This window comes from Cetorhinus maximus, chromosome 15, assembly GCF_964194155.1.
Source record: "Cetorhinus maximus chromosome 15, sCetMax3.hap1.1, whole genome shotgun sequence".
Taxonomy (NCBI): domain Eukaryota; kingdom Metazoa; phylum Chordata; class Chondrichthyes; order Lamniformes; family Cetorhinidae; genus Cetorhinus; species Cetorhinus maximus.
Window position 1 is genome coordinate 41,736,967 of NC_135893.1, and position 19,044 is coordinate 41,756,010.

Genomic DNA, 19,044 nt, shown 5'->3' on the forward strand with positions numbered 1-19,044 from the left:
AAAAACAAAAAACTACTGCAGATGCTGGAAATCCAAAACAAAAACAGAATTACCTGGAAAAACTCAGCAGGTCTGGCAGCATCGGCGGAGAAGAAAAGAGTTGACGTTTCAAGTCCTCATGACCCTTCAGCAGAACTGAGTGAAGTTAGGAGAGGGGTGAAATATAAGCTGGTTTAAAGTTTGGTGGGGGGAGGGGGGGGGAAGAGAAGTTGGGAGGGGGGGTGGTTGTAGGGACAAGCAAGCAGTGATAGGAGCAGATAATCAAAAGATGTTACAGACAAAGGAACAGGGCGGTGTTAAAGGCGGTGCTATTATCTAAGAGAATGTGCTAATTAAGAATGGATGGCAGGACACTCAAAGTATAGGTCTAGTGGGGGTGGGGTGAAAAGACTGACAGGGTATTATAGTTATAGATTTAAAAATAATGGAAATAGGTGGGAAAAGAAAAACCTATATAAATTATTAGAAAAAACAAAAGGAAGGGGGAAGAAACGGAAATGGGGGTGGGGATGGGGGAGGGAGTTTAAGATCTAAAGTTGTTGAATTCAATATTTGTCTGTAACATCTTCTGACTATCTGCTCCTATCACTGCTTGCTTGTCCCTACAACCACCCACCCCCCAACTTCTCTCCCCCACCCTCCCCCCGACCTTAAACCAGCATATATTTCACCCCTCTCCTAACTTCACTCAGTTCTGCTGAAGGGTCATGAGGACTCGAAACGTCAACTCTTTTCTTCTCCGCCGATGCTGCCAGACCTGCTGAGTTTTTCCAGGTAATTCTGCATAGATATATTCACTCAAAGGTCCAAAAATCCAGCATCAAAGCACTTGTATCTTAAGGGGGGAGTCCAAATGGGCTATTTCTACCCAGGTTACCACTTTACATACCTGAATGTCTGGATTTCATGTGTATGTGCAACAATGCTTGTGTGGCAAAGGTGTCTTTACACTTCTCACACTCCAACATCTTGATATCTGAGAGAATAAAGTGCAATATTTCATCAACAGTGAAAGGTTATGGTGTTCGAATTAAATATTATTCACTTTTATTATAGTTTACATTGTTACCACTGCTGCATTCTATATTGAACGCAGTTTAATATTATCTGATACTTGAAGGGTTAACGGTCAGGGTTTTCCCACTTCTGACATCATCAGCCTGCAAGTTTCTATTTCTTAATGATGGGGAGATCATGGAGTGATGAGTGCAGAAGTAGAAACCACAGTGCAATGTGTATCACTTTTTAAACAAGTGAATTGTGCACAAGGTAACAACTGACCTGGGCTGAATTTACACCCTCTTTCAATACTGGCAGTCAGGACATGTTGGACAAGTTACAATGAGATACATACATCATAGGATCAGACATGGGTTAGGATTCAAATTGCTGTCATTCTGCTACATATATTAATGCACAGAGCCCTGTTCTTTGCAGACACAAAGAACATGTACACACATTGCACCTGTTTCAGCTAAACAAAATAAGCGACAGCCATTCGCTGGTTCATCCCCCAGGACAATGCCTTGAACAATCAAGAGTCAAGCTGCATGGTTTAAGTTTCAAACAATGCTTGGCAGTTAACTATTAGTCACCATCAATTAATGCATTCTCCATGGCAATGCATCGACGAGAGACCACTTGCCACCCAATCAGCACGCTCTTCTCATACAGTATATGTTGTTTCCCCTGACATTTTTTGTGAATTGCCCTGAGTGCAAGATGAAAAGCTTCGACAAAAAAACCACACATTAAGAACAATTACACCTACATTTATGGAGCAAGTACATGTGCAATATTTACAATGAATGGCATTTTATATTCCAACTCACACATCATGCCTCTCATTAGACTGTTTACAGACTGACATTTATTGCCCTGGAGAAGTTTACTGCACTCCCTGCACTATATAGAGACACTCATAAGCAGGGTATTAAATAGTTAATAGGGGTGGAGAATAGGGAAGAAGTTAAATTGTGAAATAAATTGAATACATTGCATATTACAGCCAAAAGAGAACCAAATGTGGCAGAATTATATGAAAATCTACAGATGGGGGGGAAAAAAATCAAGGTTCAAACTGCCAACATAATATTTTGATTTGATATCACTGGAAAAAAAGAGACATGTTGAAGTTTTTCTTCTTGCAAACGACTTCATTCTACTGAACAACTATTTGATACTAAAGTATGGTCCAAGGAAGCCAAGGATGTTGCTTCTCCTCCATGTTACCCCTCACTTCTTTCTCTGAGGATAGCTTCATGGATGCCACAACTCATCAAGTGGGATTCTTCATTCGTAAATCTACAGAGTGTGATTATAAGTTATTCAATCAGGGAGCTGTTGCAGCTGCATTCTAACGTACGTAACTCTTCAGCCAAAGCACAAATAATTTTGCTACAACCTAACCTGGTGTATTCAGCATGCTTTGCAACCCATCATAACGAAATCATCACTGCCTTGAGTCACATCAATTATCTTACAATTTATCACAAGGGATCAAATATAGGGTTTTCCTACTCTGCATAGCCCAGTGCCAAACCACATATTCATACAGAGATTGAGAAAGGGTACAAAACCAGAAAAAAGATATTACCTGAATGGTCAGATTTCATGTGCTTATTCAGAGATGCTGTGCTGCCAAAGGGTTTCTCACATGCTGAGCACACCAGAGTGGCAAACTTCGGAGAACGGTGATTTTGTGCTGCAAAGATGTCAGGGTGGTGAGTGCGATTATGATACCACAGCCCAGACAGTTGCTGCAAAAGATATCACAAAAAGCACACATTAGGACTTAAAGGTCAAGAATGAGAAAGGGCAGGCTGGTCCTCTGGGGCTCCAGTTCACTTAACCTCTCTTCTTTGCATTTGCTGCCCTTGTTCCTTCTAGATGGAAGAGCTCATGGGTATGGGAGATGTTGATGAAGGAAGCTTGACGAGCCGCACTCATCCAGGCAAGTGGAGAGTATTCCATCTTTGCAAGCTTTGGATAGTCAGGTGAGCTACTTGCCACAGAATTCCCAGTGTCTGACCTGCTCTTATAGCCACCATGTTTATATGGCTGGTCCAGTTCAGTTTCTGATTAATGGTGACCCCCAGGATGTTGATAGAGGGAGATTCAACGATGGCAATACCATTGAACATCAAGGGGAGATGGTTAGATTCTCTCTTGCTGGAGATAGTCATTGCCTGGCAATTGTGTTACTTGCCACTTGTCAGCACAAACCTGAATGTTGTCCGACCTGGATATGGGCCCAAACTGCTTCAGTATCTGAAGAGTTGCAGATGGTGCCAAACATTGTGCAATCATCAGTGAACATCCCCGTTTCTGACCTCATGATGGAGGGATGGTCATCGATAATAAATAATAGTGACAATGTCACAGCAGCTTTTGCCCCCTCCACTCCCAATCCAAAATTGGATTATGCAGATGGATGTGCAGGTTAAGAGGTAGGCTCCTGTATCACTATGTAACATCAGTCTGCTGCTCTGTTTCTCACTTAAAGAGCAGCACAGTTAGCCCTCAAGTGAGCCAAGAATGTCCCACTACACGTCTGAAGAGCTCTCCTAATGTTTGTGTTCTTGACCTCAACAAAACATCACTAAAAATTAACTGATTGTTCCTTTTATATGTGGGGCCTTGCTGTGCCGCATTTTGCTGAGAACAGAGCCAGCACTCCAACTATTCATTGGCTGTGGAACTCGGAGAAGTTGGTTTATGCAATATAAGTGGCAATCTTTCATTAAAGGAATTGTAAAGGGAGGATAAAATTGGGGATGCATGAATGTTGGCTTAGTGTAGTTCTAACTGTAAGTTACTGACACTATGGTCATGAGTGGATTTTTAAAGAATTATATTTCTAATCACTACATTTACTATTTCTATAACAAAACTAGCGGTCTTCATCAGCATTTACCATTTTAAAACAATGAACCTTATGGTCCTCAAAAGTTCAGTGGATAGATATGATCTGCTTCCAAAATAGTCAGCACCCAGCAGGATCAGAGGTTCAAATACTCCATCCATATTTGTGTCAGTTTGGGCTCAGTGGTAGCCCTCCGGCCTCTGAGTATGTAGGAAGTGAGCTTATGTCCCACTTGAGAGGTGAGCACAAAATAAATAAGCTGACTTCCGCTCCTGATCACTGCTCAATAGTCACCATTCCACATACATAGACAAGGCCAAGCTGAGCTGTGATGCTGCTACATTACCAAAACTACAGAGCCTCCTAAAACTCACCATCGGGTCTCAGACATGCACACACACATACACAAGAACAGCCATCTGGCTGAGATAGTGGAGGGCTGCTGCTATTTATGAAACCATACTTCAGAGTGAATTACTGTCTTCAGAAGTAGAGAATTTGAGGGCAAAATAATTAAACGGAATATTTTTGAGTGGATGTTCCATCCTACAAAAGTGAAATGTAATAATCAATATTAATTATATAGAAACTATCTCACCCTCAGTTCAAGGAATCAAATCTCCCACCACTCATGGCTCAAATAGCCTCTATCTCACATACAAGATATATTTACTCAAAACATCAAAAGCCCACTTTTACAACACATTACTTTAAATCAAGGTTAGGTCTCCCACTATGCATTTTGGATATGTGTAAGGGGCAGCAATTTTAATGCTACAATCGATGGTTAAATGATCGAATATATCTGGACTTTTAGCTATATGAGGAAACTAAAAGGGCTTCTAAGAACAAAGCAATTTTCTGTTGGTCAACATAATGTGACATTGATATAATTGAGCTATTTATCTACAATACCTTTCCAGATACTGTTTTTTTTAATTCACTCATGGGATGTGGGCGTCGCTGGCTAGGCCAGCATTTATTGCCCATCCCTAATTGCCCTTGAGAAGGTGGTGGTGAGCTGCCTTCTTGAACCGTTGCAGTCCATGTGGTGTAGGTACACCCACTTTGCTGTTAGGGAGGGAGTTGCAGGATTTTGACCCAGCGACAGTGAAGGAACGGTGACATATTTCCAAGTCAGGATGGTGTGTGACTTGGAGGGGAACTTCCAGGCGGTGGTGTTCTCATGTATCTGCTCCCCTTGTCCTTCTAGATGGTGGCGGCCAAGGGTTTGGAAGGTGCTGTCTAAGGAGCCTTGGTGAGTTCTGTTACTATATATGATCAAAACACATGCAAACTCACGAAGTTAGAACATGGTTCAATGTTTGGTTCTCAGAATCTGTGTCCAAACTGCCAACCTGATAGGCCTTGTCACAAATATCACAATTATATGGTTTTCCACCAATATGCGTGACCATGTGCCTTTCCAGAAGCGATGGTGCACTAAAGTTCTTTCCACAAATGTCACAGGGATTGTACTCAGGAGGATGCACTTCCTGGATGTGCTTCTTGTGCTCCTCTAGAGTTGGAAAACTCATCCGGCACTTCTGACAATCATACGGGTCTTCAACGTCTGCAATGGTCAGAAAAAAACCTCTTATTTACATCAATTAATTCTGTCTACACTATTAATCTGATATCAAGATGCACTGTCCCATTTAGGAATATTTTCTTAACTTACAAGAGGGGGGTATTGTATACTGTTAACCAATTGCTCCAAATGATCACTGACTTGGAGAGAGCAATTCTTTTGCTTGGAATTGGTGCGGCTTGACGGTTGAACACTTTGATTAGCTTTACAGCATGTTAGATTTATCACATTGATCAAGGGTTTTAAAATGGTGATTTTTTTTTCAATCCCCAGCCACTTGCAATGGTAAAGCATGTTTCATAGATCACAGAAAAACACGTTGCTTTATAAAGCATGCCTCACTTTTTTGCCAATCCTGACAATTAATAATGGAGTTTTGTTTGCACAACTACTTTCATGGAGATCAAACCTCAATCAGCCTGATTGATGGGCTTGACTTCCAGCCAGGCAGGGACCACTCTGGAGCAGGCTACAGCCGGAGGTTGGCAGCCAGCATCTGCAAGTGGGCTTAAGTGCGCAAGGCTGGTAGGTGGGACAGAGGCTCTGAACTGCCATCACGCCAGGCCAGGGGGTGGTTGTGGACCAATCCAAGGAAAGGAATTAAGCTTGGGGATCCGGGGGTTGGGCAGGGGGTAGCCCTTCCGACCTACAAACAGTGCTGTAAACACACTTAATTTTTCTCTGCTTTCCTCAAGCTGCCAGGTTTCATAAGGCCTGGGGAACTGGCCAACCAAGGTTAAACTGCAAAGCATGTTAAATATGAGTTTCCCGGCCTTATTAAAATATTTAAAATGCCAAACCGGCCCAGGTTGCCTCTGTTAAATCCAGGGGTGGGTGGGTAAGAGGTGGGTTTGAGTTCTTTATTTTCATAATTTTAATATCTTTCTACATATTTCTGGGGGTCAAAATTCACCCCTTTATTTCAGTTAATATTTCATCAAAAACACTTTTCTCATAGCTTGACTGCCTCTGTTCCACTATTGTAATCCCAAGTTGACAAAAACCTCTTAAAAAACACAAAATTGGAACAAGGATCTCTGTATTTGTAATAGTCTGTTCATTATGAACTTTGTTACTTAATCTTGATTGACGCTGTTGGAGTGCCCTTGAAACGAAAACCAAATATCCACAGAACATGTTTACACGCACGCTCAGGACTTTGCATGAGAGATTTTGCACAACCTGTTTACACATCGAAGAGTAATGGAGAGGGTGGGCTTCCTCTAAACTAGGGGTCCTCACCCCTTATGCCATCTCAGATTCCCCAGTTGAAACACCAGCTCTGAAACTTTAAAAACTTTCAGACATTGCCGCCATTGTCCTACACGTCACTGAATTTTCCGAATCCACCTTTGTTTCAGCCCCCATGAGCAACGAATCCGAAGCCAGAAAACTCCAACTCCACCTCCCTCATAGGCCACTGAGGCTGAGCTAGACTGTTTGTAATGCTGACATTTTTTGACCTGGTACATGTCCCTTCCACCACCAGGACTAACTTCTTTCATCTCCATAACATCGTCAGTCTCCACTCATCTCCCAAAATCATCCATATCTTTGATAGCTCTATACTTGACTATTATAATGCTAACCTGGCCAGCCACCCATCTTGCACCCTCAGTAAACTTGAGCTCATTCAAATCAAAGGTTATTGAGGGTAGATGGGAACGTAGAATTTGACCAACTTCTGCTCATATTTCATATATTCGTATTCTGCAAGCATCCCAATTGCACCATTCCCATTCACCCAGCACCTTTATGCTCAATGGTCCAGCAACTGCTCAATTTTAAAATTATCATCCTTGTTTTCAAATCTTTTCATGGCCCTGCTCCTCCCAATCTTTGTAATCTCCTCCAGCACTGCAACCCTCTGAGATCTCAGCAGAGATCTGCCTCTTGCACAAGCTCAATTTTAATCACGCCGCCATAAGTGGCCTTGTCTTCAGCTGCCTAGGTCCCAAGGCCATAAGACATAGGAGCAGAAATTAGGCCATTCGGCCCATCGAATCTGCTCCGCCATTCAATCATGGCTGATAAGTTTCTCAACCCCATTCTCCCCGTAATCTTTGATCCCCTTACCAATCAAGAACCTATCTATCTCGGTCTTAAATACACTCAATGACCTGGCCTCCACAGCCTTCTGTGGCAATGAATTCCAAAGATTCATCACTCTCTGGCTAAAGAAGTTTCTCCTCATCTCTGTCCTAAAAGGTCTTCCCTTTACTCTGAGGCTGTGCCCTCGGGTCCTAGTCTCTCCTACTAATGGAAACATCTTCCCCACGTCCACTCTATCCAGGCCTTTCAGTATTCTGTAAGTTTCAATCAGATCCCCCCTCATCCTTCTAAACTCCATCGAGTATAGACCCAGAGTCCTCAAACGTTCCTCATATGTTAAGCCTTTCATTCCTGGGATGGTTCTCGTGAACCTCCTCTGGACCCTCTCCAAGGCCAGCACATCCTTCCTGAGATACGGTGCCCAAAATTGCTCACAATATTCTAAATGTGGTCTGACCAGAGCCTTATAAAGCCTCAGCAGCACATCCCTGCTTTTATATTCTAGTCCTCTTGAAATAACTGCCAACATTGCATCTGCCTTCCTAACTACCGACTCAACCTGCAAGTTAACCTTAAGAGAATCCTGGACAAGGACTCCCAAGTTCCTTTGCACTCCTGAATTCTCTCCCCATTTAGAAAATAGTCTATGTCTCTATTCTTCCTACCAAAGTGCATGACCTCACACTTCCCCACGTTGTATTCCATCTGCCACTTCTTTGCCCATTCTCCTAACCTGTCTAAATCCTTCTGCAGCCTCCCCGCCTCCTCAATACTACCTATCCCTCCACCTCTTTGCATCATCTGCAAACTTAGCCAGGATGCCCTCAGTTCCTTCATCTAGATCATTAATGTATAAAGTGAAAAGTTGTGGTCCCAACACTGACCCCTGCGGAACTCCACTAGTCACCGGCCGCCATCCTGAGAAGGACCCCCTTATCCCCACACTCTGCCTCCTGCCAGACAGCCAATCTTCTACCCATGCTAGTACCTTGCCTCTAACACCATGGGCTCTTATCTTACTGAGCAGCCTCCTGTGCGGCACCTTGTCAAAGGCCTTCTGGAAGTCCAAGTAGATAACATCCATTGGCTCTCCTTTGTCTAACCTACTAGTTACCTCCTGAAAGAATTCTAACAGATTTGTCAGGCATGACCTCCCCTTGATGAAACCATGCTGACTTTGCCCGATTTTACCATGGACTTCCAAGTATTCTGAAATCTCATCCTTAATAATGGACTCTACAATCTTGCCAATGACCGAGGTCAGGCTAATCGGCCTGTAGTTTCCTGTCTTTTGCCTCACTCCCTTCTTAAACAGGGGGGTTACATTAGCGATTTTCCAGTCCTCTGGGACCCTCCCTGACTTCAGTGATTCCTGAAAGATCACCACTAATGCCTCCACTATCTCTTCAGCTATCTCCTTCAGAATTTTGGGGTGTAATCCATCTGGTCCAGGTGATTTATCCACCTTCAGATTTTTCTAGCACCTTCTCCTTGGTAATGGCCACCATACTCACCTTTGCCCCCCGACTCTCTTGAATTTTGGAGATGTTACTCGTGTCTTCCTCCCTGAAGACTGACGCAAAGTAACTATTCCGTTCCTCCGCCATTTCTTTGTTCCCCATTATTACTTCTCCAGCATCATTTTCCAGCGGCCCAATGTCCTCTTTTGCCTCTCTCTTACCCTTTATATATCTAAAAAAAACTCTTGCAATCTTCTTTTATATTACTGGCTAGTTTACCCTCATACTTAATCTTCTCCCTCCTTATTTCTCTTTTAGTTGTCCTCTGTTGGTCTTTGTAGGCTTCCCAATCCCCTGGCTTCCCACTGCTCTTCGCCGCATTGTTTGCTTTCTCTTTAGCTTTTATGCTGTCCCTGACTTCCCTTGTCAGCCATGGTTGCCTCGTCCTCCCTTTAGTATCCTTCTTCTTCCTAGGGATGAATTTTTGCTGTCTCCCCCAAATTACTCCCAGAAACTCCTGCCATTGCTGTTCCACTGTCTTTCCTGCTAGGCTCATCTCCCAGTCAATTCTGGCCAGCTCCTCCCTCATGCCTCTGTAGTTACCTTTATTCAACTGTAATACCGTTACATCTGATTCCAGCTTTTTCCTCTCAAATTGCAGGGTAAATTCTATCATATTATGGTCACTAAAGGTTCCTTCACCTTAAACTCCCTTATCAAATCTGCCTCATTACACATCACTAAATCTAGAATTGCCTGTTCCCTAGTGGGCTCCACCATAAGCTGCTCCAAAAAGCCATCTCGTAGACATTCCACAAATTCCTTTTCTTGGGATCCACTACCAACCTGATTTTCCCAGTCTACCTGCATATTGAAATCCCCCATGATCACTGTAACCTTGCCTTTCTTACACGCTTTTTCTATCTCCTGGTGTATCTTGTGCCCCACATCCTGACTACTGTTCGAAGGCCTGTACATAACTCCCATTATGATTTTTTTACCTTTGCTAAGTTCTGGAATTTGTTCCCTAAATCACTCCACTTCTCTCTTCCTTTAAGATGCTCCTTAAAACCTTAGCTCTTGGTCACCTGTCCTAATTTTTCATGGCTCAGTGTCAAATTTTATTTGATATATCTCATATGAAGCACCTTGGGTGGTTTCCCTACACTAACAACCCTTTATAAATGCAAGCTGTTGTACTGACAGCAAAACCTTGAGTTATCTGAATGCCCATTTGGCATGAAACAAAAATTATATTTCTCCAAGCAAATACCAGAAAGGCCAGGAATATTGGTATGTTGTAAACAACTAGGCTGTGTCCACCAAGGCAGCTGTAGAGAGAGAGAGAGAGAGATAGGAAAAGTGCTACCAACAGAAATAGCCAAATGTATGTGCCATACAGAGAGGGAATAAAATACAACAGCAGAAAGCCACTCAAAATGAAGCAAAGTTCGGAAGAAACAGAGAAAGAGTGCCCTGAAGTGAGGCCATTATATTTTAACTGTGGCCAAAGCCATTTAATGCTGTAACATTTCTGGCTTGATAAGTTATCCATTGACACATTGTGAGCATCACCATGGCAGTTCCATAGTAATTTATGATCGGCATCAACTGTACAGCTGCACTACTCAATGTCTCCAGATAATGTTTCTCTAATTAGCACCAGATTCTGAATGCCTTCACTTTCCAGTTTTCATTCCACATACGTTCATCTTCATCAAAAATTAATACATTTTTTCAAAGCCACCTGAAAATCCATTTGCATTATATATCATTGGATTGATGCCATCCATCAATTTTGCTACTTTCTGATAGATTTCATATGATGAGAAAGGCACATAGGGCACTCCGACTTATTGTGCCATTGTTTAACATGGCGTACGAGAAGCGAAGCAGTGAGGCAAAATGCAGTAGTGTTCAAATATAATGTTAGTGCAGAGCACCTCATTCATACTCACTGTGAAATGAACGTAGGTGCATGGAGAGCCCATTGGCCTGGCTGAATCCTTTGCCACATTCCCGGCAGACGTATGGCTTGTCCCCAGTGTGGGTCCGTACATGACGCGTTAACTCAATGGACTGGGCAAACACCGCTTCACAGTACTGACACCCGTACATTTTCCCTATTGAATTGCAAAAGGTTCAGAAGATTAAAGGGACTTATAAAGTCATGACACAGATTCCAGAACATAATGGTTTCAAACTTTTTTTTTCTTTATTCTTTCATGGGATGTGGGTGCTGCTGGCAATGCCAGCATTTGTTGCCCATTCCTAATTGCCCTTGAACTGAGTGGCTTGCTAGGCCATTTCAGAGGGCAGTTAAAAGTCAACCACATTACTGCTGTTCTGGAGTCACATGTAGGCCAGATGGGTAAGGATGGCAGATTTTCTCCCCTAAAGGACATTAGTGAGCCAGATGGGTTTTTACAATAATCGATGATAGTTTCAAAGTAAAAGCAAAATACTACGGATGCTGGAAATCTGAAACAAAAACAGAAAACACTGGAAAAATTCAGCAGATCTAACAGCATCTGTGGAGAGAAAAACAGAGTTAACGTTTCGAGTCCGTATGGCTCTTCTTCAGAGCTGACAGATAGTCACCATTACTGACAATAGCTTCATATTCCAGGTTTATTAACTGAATTCAATTCCACCAGCTGCCATGGTGGGATTATGCTCCCGGAGTGCCTCTGGATTATTAGTCCAGTGATATTACCACTAGGTCACCATCCCCCCAAACAGGGTTAATTGTTCAGAAAATATATATGTTATGAATTACATCTAATCTTATTAACCCACATAAAACATCAGACAGGTGTACGTATTGAGCACAGGCAGGAGGGGATTAATTTAAACAGTACTAATTTCTCCTCTCACCACCCATAAACAGAAGGATGTTTGATTTGAAAGCAAAATACTGCAGGTGCTGGAAATCTGAAATAAAAACAAAAGCTGCGAAAACTCAGCAGGTCTGGCAGCATCTGTGGAGGAAGAACAACAGAGTTGACGTTTCGAATCTGTAAGACTCTTCTTCAGAACTCTGAAGAACTCCACCAGACTCAAAATGTTAATTCTGTTTCTCTCTCCACAGATGCTGCCAGGTGTTTTGATTTGTTTCCCTCTTTATAAGCGGTGACGTATTTCCTAATCCCTCAGTTTTGGTGTGATCCAATTTTCTACTAACAACCCACAGCAAACTCAAGATTGAGTTCATCCTAAGGGTTAGTTTATTTGCACACGCTCGAACATGGGAGGGTGCAAATGTTGCCCCCTTTGCATTCAAACAGCAAAAGAGGGATAGAGAAAGGAAAGGTTTAAGTGCAGAGTCCACAGAGAAAATAAATATTGTTTCACGTGGGTCCCAGAGTCCAGAATCAAAGTCCAATGAAGTATTACATATGAACAAGGAGCAGTAGGCAATTCAGCCCCTCGAGCCTGCCCCGCCATTTAATAAGATCATGGCTGACCTGATAGTAACCTGAAATCTGCATCCCACCCACCGCCAATAATCTAACATTCCCTTTCTTATCAAGAATCTATCCACCTCTGCCTTAAAAATATTCTTTCGTGGAGGTTATTGACCCAAAAACCAATGTTGGATAATTCACTTTTCCAGTGGTGTTGACTTCACATGATGAGATAGGCAGGCAGAGTTGAATCAGTCTTGTAGGCGATGGTTCAGAATTTCCAGTAGCAGTGTAGATGGGGCCAGGTGTGCAACCCAAGCCAGAGCTCCTTGTCTGTGAGGTTGCTAGTTAGATGGCAAAATGGCAGACTGATTTTGTAATCCAGCATGCCAATATTACTGGTTGCACCAGCCAAGGATCCATATCACATGACTCCCACTTCTCCACGCTGTCTCTGACAAGGGATGTGTACCCCCCCTCTGGGTCGCTGAGATTGTTCAATGTCTCAATCATTAAGAATTAAAGGAAGATTGCAGGGTCATTTGCCTTAGCAGAAGAGCAGACTCCTGCTGGTCAGCTGGGATTATGAAATGCAGATAGCCTTTGTGTATAGCTCTTGGAATTTGGTCTTTGCAGTCAACAAGGGAGTCGTCAGTGGCCCTTCAGGGATAATGAGGAGCGAGTTTCTCCAATGCTGCCAGGTAGATTCTTTTGTTCAAAGTCACAGACAGATACAGATTCAGCCATTTCAGAGATAACAAAGAGCATGTCTTTATATATATCTTATTAAAAAATTATACAGGGTGAGGTCTTAGTCCCTCACACAGCGATTAGACCTATCGTGCCATTCAATTAAATCATGGCTGATTTGTACCTTATCTCTATCTACCTGCCTTGATTCTGAACAGAGACAGTGCCATGCTGGTATTGGCACTGGACTAGTAATCCAGAGACCAAGGGTAATGCTCTGGGACCTGGGTTCAAATTCTACCAAGGCAGATGGTGAGATTTGAATTCAGTAAACACCTGGAATTAGAAGTCTGATGATGACCATGAAACCATTGTCATAAAAACCATCTGGTTCACTAATATCCTTTAGGGAAGGAAAACTGCGGGACAGCAATGGTCACAGCAATGTGGTTGATTCTTAAATGCCCTCTGAAATGGCCTCGCAAGCCACTCAGTTGTATTAAACCTCTAAAAAGCCTGAAAGGAATGGAACCGGATGGACCACTCAGAATCCATCTAGGCTCTGGAAATGACAACGGCAAACTCAGCCCTACCGACCTTGCAAACTCCTCCTTACTAACACCTTACTTACTGTGCCAAAATTGGAAGACAGCCTGACAGTCATATGCGCAGAATCATACCTTACAGACAACGTCTCAGGCCACCACCACCATCCTTGGGTATGTCCTGTCCCACGGGCAAGACCCAGCAGAGGTGGCAGCGCAGTGGAATGCAGTCGGGAGGGAGTTGCCCTGGGATTCCTCAACATTGACTCTGGACCCCATGAAGTCTCGTGGCATCAGGTAAAACACGGGCAAGGAAACCTCCTGCTGGTTACCACATAGCATGCCCCCTCCTCCCACTCAGCTGATGAATCAGTGCTCCTCCATGCTGAACACCACTTGGAGGAAGTACTGAGGGTAGCAAGGGCACAGGATGTACTTTGGGCAGGGGACTTCAATGTCCAACACCAGGAGTGGCACAGTGGCACCAGTACAGGCCGAACTGGCTGAGTCCAAAAGGACATGGCTGCTAGGCTGGGTCTGCAGCAGGTGGTGAGGGAACCAACAAGAGGGAAAAACATACTTGACCTCATCCTCACCAACCTGGACTAAACTGCCTGTCCATGATGACCCTATCAGTAGGAGTGACCACTGCACAGTCCTTGTGAAGACAAAGTCCTGTTTTTCCATTGAGGATACTCTACATTGTGTTGTGTGGCACTATTACTGTGCTAAATGAGACAGATTTCGAACTGATGTAGCAACTCAAGACTGGGCATCCATGAAGCACTATGGACTATTAGCAACAGCAGCAGAATTGTACTCAACCACAATATGTAACCCCAATTTACCATTACCACCAAGCCAGGGGATCAACCCTGCTTCAATGAAGGCTGCAGGAGGGCATGCCAGGAACAGCACCAGGCATACCTAAAAATGAGGTGTCAAGCAACAACACAAGAACTATTTGCATACCAAACAGCAAGTGATAGACAGAGCTAAGCGATTCCACAACCAATGGAACAAATCCAAGCTCTGCAGTCCTGCAACATCCAGTCGTGCATGGTGCTGGACAATTAAACAACTCACTGTAGTCGTCGTCTCGACAAATATCCCCACCTCAACGATGGAAGAGCCTAGCACATCAGTGCAAAAGATAAGGCTGAAGCATTTGCTATAATCTTTAGCCAGAAGTGTCGAGTGGATGTTCCACCTTGGCATCCTTTGGAGGTCCCCAGCATCACAGATGCCAGTCTTCAGCCAATTTGATTCACTCCACATGATATCAAGAAATGGTTGAAGGCACTGGATACTGCAAAGGTTATGGGCCCTGACAATATTCCGGCAATAGTACTGAAGGCTTGTACTCCAGAACTTGCTGCTCCCCTAGTCAAGCTGTTCCAGTACAGCTACAACATTGGCAATGTGGAAAATTGCCCAGGTATGTCCTGTACATAAAAAGCAGGACAAATCCAACACAGCCAATTACTGACTGATCAGTCTAATGATGGAAGGGGTAATCAACAGTGCTATCAAGAGGTACTTGCTTAGCAATAACCTGTTCACTGATGCTCAGTTTTGGTTCAGCCAGGGCCACTCAGCTCCTGGCCTCATTACAGCCTTGGTTCAAACATGGACAAAAGAGCTGAACTCCAGAGGTGAGGCAAGCGTGAACACCCTTGACATCAAAGCGGCATTTAACCGAGCGTAGCGCCAAGGAGCCCTAGCAAAACTGAGGTCAATGAGAATCAAAGGGAAATCTCTCCACTGGTTGGAGTCATGCCTAGCACAATGAAAGATATTTGTGATTGTTGGAGGCCAATCATCTCAGACCCAGGACATCACTGCAGGAGTTCCTCAGGGTAGTGTCCTAAGTCCAACCATCTTCAGCTGCTTCATCAATGACCTTCCTTCCATCATAAGGTCAGGAGTGGGGATGTTTACTGATGATTGCACTATGTTCAGCACCATTCTCGGGCTACATCAGTATCTGAGGAGTCATGTCAAATGCAACAAGACCTGGACAACTTCTAGACATGGGCTGACAAGTGGCAAGTAACATTCACGCCACACAAATGCCAGGCAATGACTATCTCCAACAAGAGAGAATCCAACCATCGCCCTTGAAATTCAATGGCATTACCATCAGTAGTAATGATCACTATCAACATCCAGAAACTAAACTGGACTAGCCATTTAAATACTGTGACTACAAGAGCAGGTCAGAGGTTAGGAACCCTGCAGCGAGTATACATAAATGATTTGGAGGAAAATGTAACTGGGCTAATTAGTAAGTTTTCAGACGACACTAAGGTTGGAGGAGTTGCAAATAGTGAAGAGGATTGTCAAAGGATACAACGGGATATAGATCGGTTGGAGACTTGGGCGGAGAAATGGCAGATGGAGTCTAATCCGGACAAATGCATGGTAATGCATTTTCGAAGGTCTAATACAGGCAGGAATTATACAGTAAATGGCAGAACCCTTAAGTGCATTGACGGGCAGAGAGATCTGGGTGTAAAGGTCCACAGGTCACTGAAAGTGGCAATGCAGGTGGATAAGGTAGTCAGGAAGGCATTTGGCATGCTTGCCTTCATTGGCAGGGGTATTGAGTATAAAAGCTGGGAAGTCATGGTGCATCTGTATAGAACCTTGGTTAGGCCACACTTGGAATGTTGCATGCAATTCTGGTCGCCACATTACCAGAAGGATATGGAGGCATTGGAGAGGGTGCAGAGGAGGTTTACCAGGATGCTGCCTGATCTGGAGGTTATTAGCTATGAGGAGAGGTTGGAGAAACTCAGATTGTTCTCACTAGAGTGACGGAGATTGAGGGGCGACTTGATAGAAGTTTACAAAATTATGAGTGGCATGGACAGAGTAGATGATCAGAAGCTTTTTCCCAGGGTGGAAGAGTCAATTACTAGGGGACATAGATTTAAGGTGAGAGGAGAAAACTATAGAGGAGATGTGCGGGGCAAGTTTTTTACGCAGAGGGTAGTGTCTGGAATTCGCTGCCAGAGGAGGTGGTGGAAGTAGGTACGATAGTGGTGCTTAAGAGGCAGCTTGACAAATACATGAATAGGATGGGAATAGAGAGATACGGACCCCGGAAGTGCAAAATGCTTTAGTTGACGGGCAATATGATCGGCGCAGGCTTGGAGGGCCGAAGGGCCTGTTCCTGTGCTATACTTTTCTTTGTTCTTTGTTCTAACCTCCTTACTTCTAAAAGCCTGCCTACCGTCTACAAGGCACAAGTCAGGACTGTGATGGAATACTCCCCACTTGCCTGGATGAGTGCAGCTCCAACAACACTCAAGTAGTGTGTCACTATCCAGGACAAAACAGTCCGCTTGATTGGCACCCTTTCCACAAAAATTCTCTCTTTCCACCACTAACACGCAGTGGCAGCCGTGTGAACCATCTACAAGGTGCACTGCAGAAACACACCAAGCAAGCCTCCTTAGACAGCACCTTCCAAACGCATGACCACTACCATCTAGAAGGACACGGGTAGCAGTCACATGGAAAACCACCACCTGCAAATTCCCTTCCAAGCCACTCACCATCCTGACTTGGAAAAATATCATTGTTCCTTCACTGTTGCTGGGTCAAAATTCTGGATCTCCCTCCCTCACAGCACTGTGGGTGTGTCTACACCACATGGACTGCAGCAGTTCAAGAAGGCAGCTCACCACCGCCTTAGGGATGGGCAATAAATGCTGGCTTAGCCTGTGAGCCCCAATCACACAAAAGAGAAAACCCTTAATACTCCTACTTAACAAAAATCTATCACTCAGTTTTTAAAGTTTCAATTGACTCCCAGTCTCAACAGCTTGTCAGGCAACAGAAGTCCAGATTTCCACTCCCCTTTAAGAGCAGCTTCCTGATATCAACCATGTACAACATTAATTCTAATTTTAAGGCTACACCCCCTTGTTGGACTTCTCCATCAGGAAATACAATTTATGAACCTTATTGAATCATGTAACCACTTTGAACACCTCAATTAAATCACCCCTCAATCCTCTATAATTAAGGGAATAGGGGCATAGTCTATGCAACCTGTCCTCATAATTTAGCCCTGGTGCTATGCTCAATCTATGCTGCACCCCTCCTAGGGCAACACATCCTTTCTGAAATGCAGTGCCTAGAACTGAATGCAATACTCTAGATGGAGTCTCACCAGAGCTCTGTACAGCCATAACATAATTTCCACCCCCTTTATATTTGATTCCTCTCCAAATAAAGATCAATATTCTGTAAGGCATTTAAATTATTTTTTACACATGTCCATTAGTTTTTAGTCATTTCTGTGCTTAGACCCCAAGTCTCTTTGCTTCTGTTCATCCGCAGTTCCCAGCTTCTTACCATTTTGAAAATACATTGATCTGTCTTTCATAGGTCTAAAATGGATGACTTCAAACCTTCACACTGCGAACTCAACATCCACAATTTTGACCAATCACTTAATCCATCAATTTCTCATTGAAACCTTCTGCTCCTCTCTACACCTAACTTAAGTGTTTGGAGGAGATGGTTATGTAGTGCTAATGTCACTGGATCAGTAATCAAGAGGCCCAGACTAATGCTCTGGGGGACAGGTTCAAATTCCACCATGGAAGATGGAATTATAAAGCTAACCATCAGTAATGGTTACTATGACAACTGTCATCAATGGTTGTAAAATTTGATTCACTAATGTCCTTTTAGGAAAGAAATCTGCCATCCTTACTCGGTGAGGCCTACATGAGACTCCAGACTCACTGCAATGTGGTTGACTCTTAACTGCTCTTTGAAATGGCCTAGCAAGCCACCCAGTTCAAGGGTAACTGGGGATGGATAACAAATGCTAGCCTTGCTAGCAATGCCCACATCCCATGAAAAAAGAAAACAAATCAGCAAACTTGAAAACACGATTCTCTATTCTTTTATCATCTCTCTACTTTTTTGTTGAAGTCATTAATAAATAGTGAAAAGCTGAGACCTCAGTAGCAATCCCTGGGGACAGCACTAGTCACATCCTGCCAACTTGAGTTCATACTCCTTACCCCTATTCCATCTCCTACCTCCTAGCCAATTTCCAATTCAAACCAAAAATTTGCCTCTAATTCTACTTGCTCTTATTTTTGTTAAGTCACTTATGTGGAAGCTTGTTAAATGTCTTCTGGAGATCCATATAACCAACATCTTATAGACACTTATCTACCACATTAGCTACATTCTCAAAAAAAATCAACCAGATTCATTAGACATAAATTGTAACAAATCCATGCTGGCTCTCTCTGATCAACTCATACTTGGCTAAACATTCAAAATTAACAGATTCTAGTAAACACCCCACAAGAGATGTTCGACTACTAGTCCAATAATGTCCTAGTTTATCTTTCTTACCTTTCTTAAATAGTGAAGTAACATTGGTAATTTTCCAATCCAA

General features: G+C 43.4%; 1 protein-coding gene and 1 long non-coding RNA gene across 4 annotated transcripts in view; both read right to left on the reverse strand.

Moving 5' to 3' along the window:
• zbtb40 (zinc finger and BTB domain containing 40) overlaps positions 1-19,044 on the reverse strand; it is a 100,687-nt gene that overhangs the window by 26,870 nt on the left and 54,773 nt on the right. For all 3 annotated transcript variants that reach the window (XM_078558296.1, XM_078558295.1, XM_078558297.1), the window contains exons 13-16: positions 10,927-11,091; positions 5,224-5,438; positions 2,597-2,759; positions 890-976 (exon numbers count right to left, since the gene is read on the reverse strand). In XM_078558296.1, the coding sequence (XP_078414422.1) occupies positions 890-976; positions 2,597-2,759; positions 5,224-5,438; positions 10,927-11,091 (630 nt within the window). The remainder of the gene's footprint in view (positions 1-889; positions 977-2,596; positions 2,760-5,223; positions 5,439-10,926; positions 11,092-19,044) is intronic.
• On the reverse strand, positions 1,757-2,583 carry LOC144690617 (uncharacterized). Its single transcript, XR_013578920.1, has 2 exons — positions 2,405-2,583; positions 1,757-2,356 (listed from the first exon to the last, which is right to left on the reverse strand). It is a non-coding gene; the product is annotated as an uncharacterized LOC144690617 (long non-coding RNA).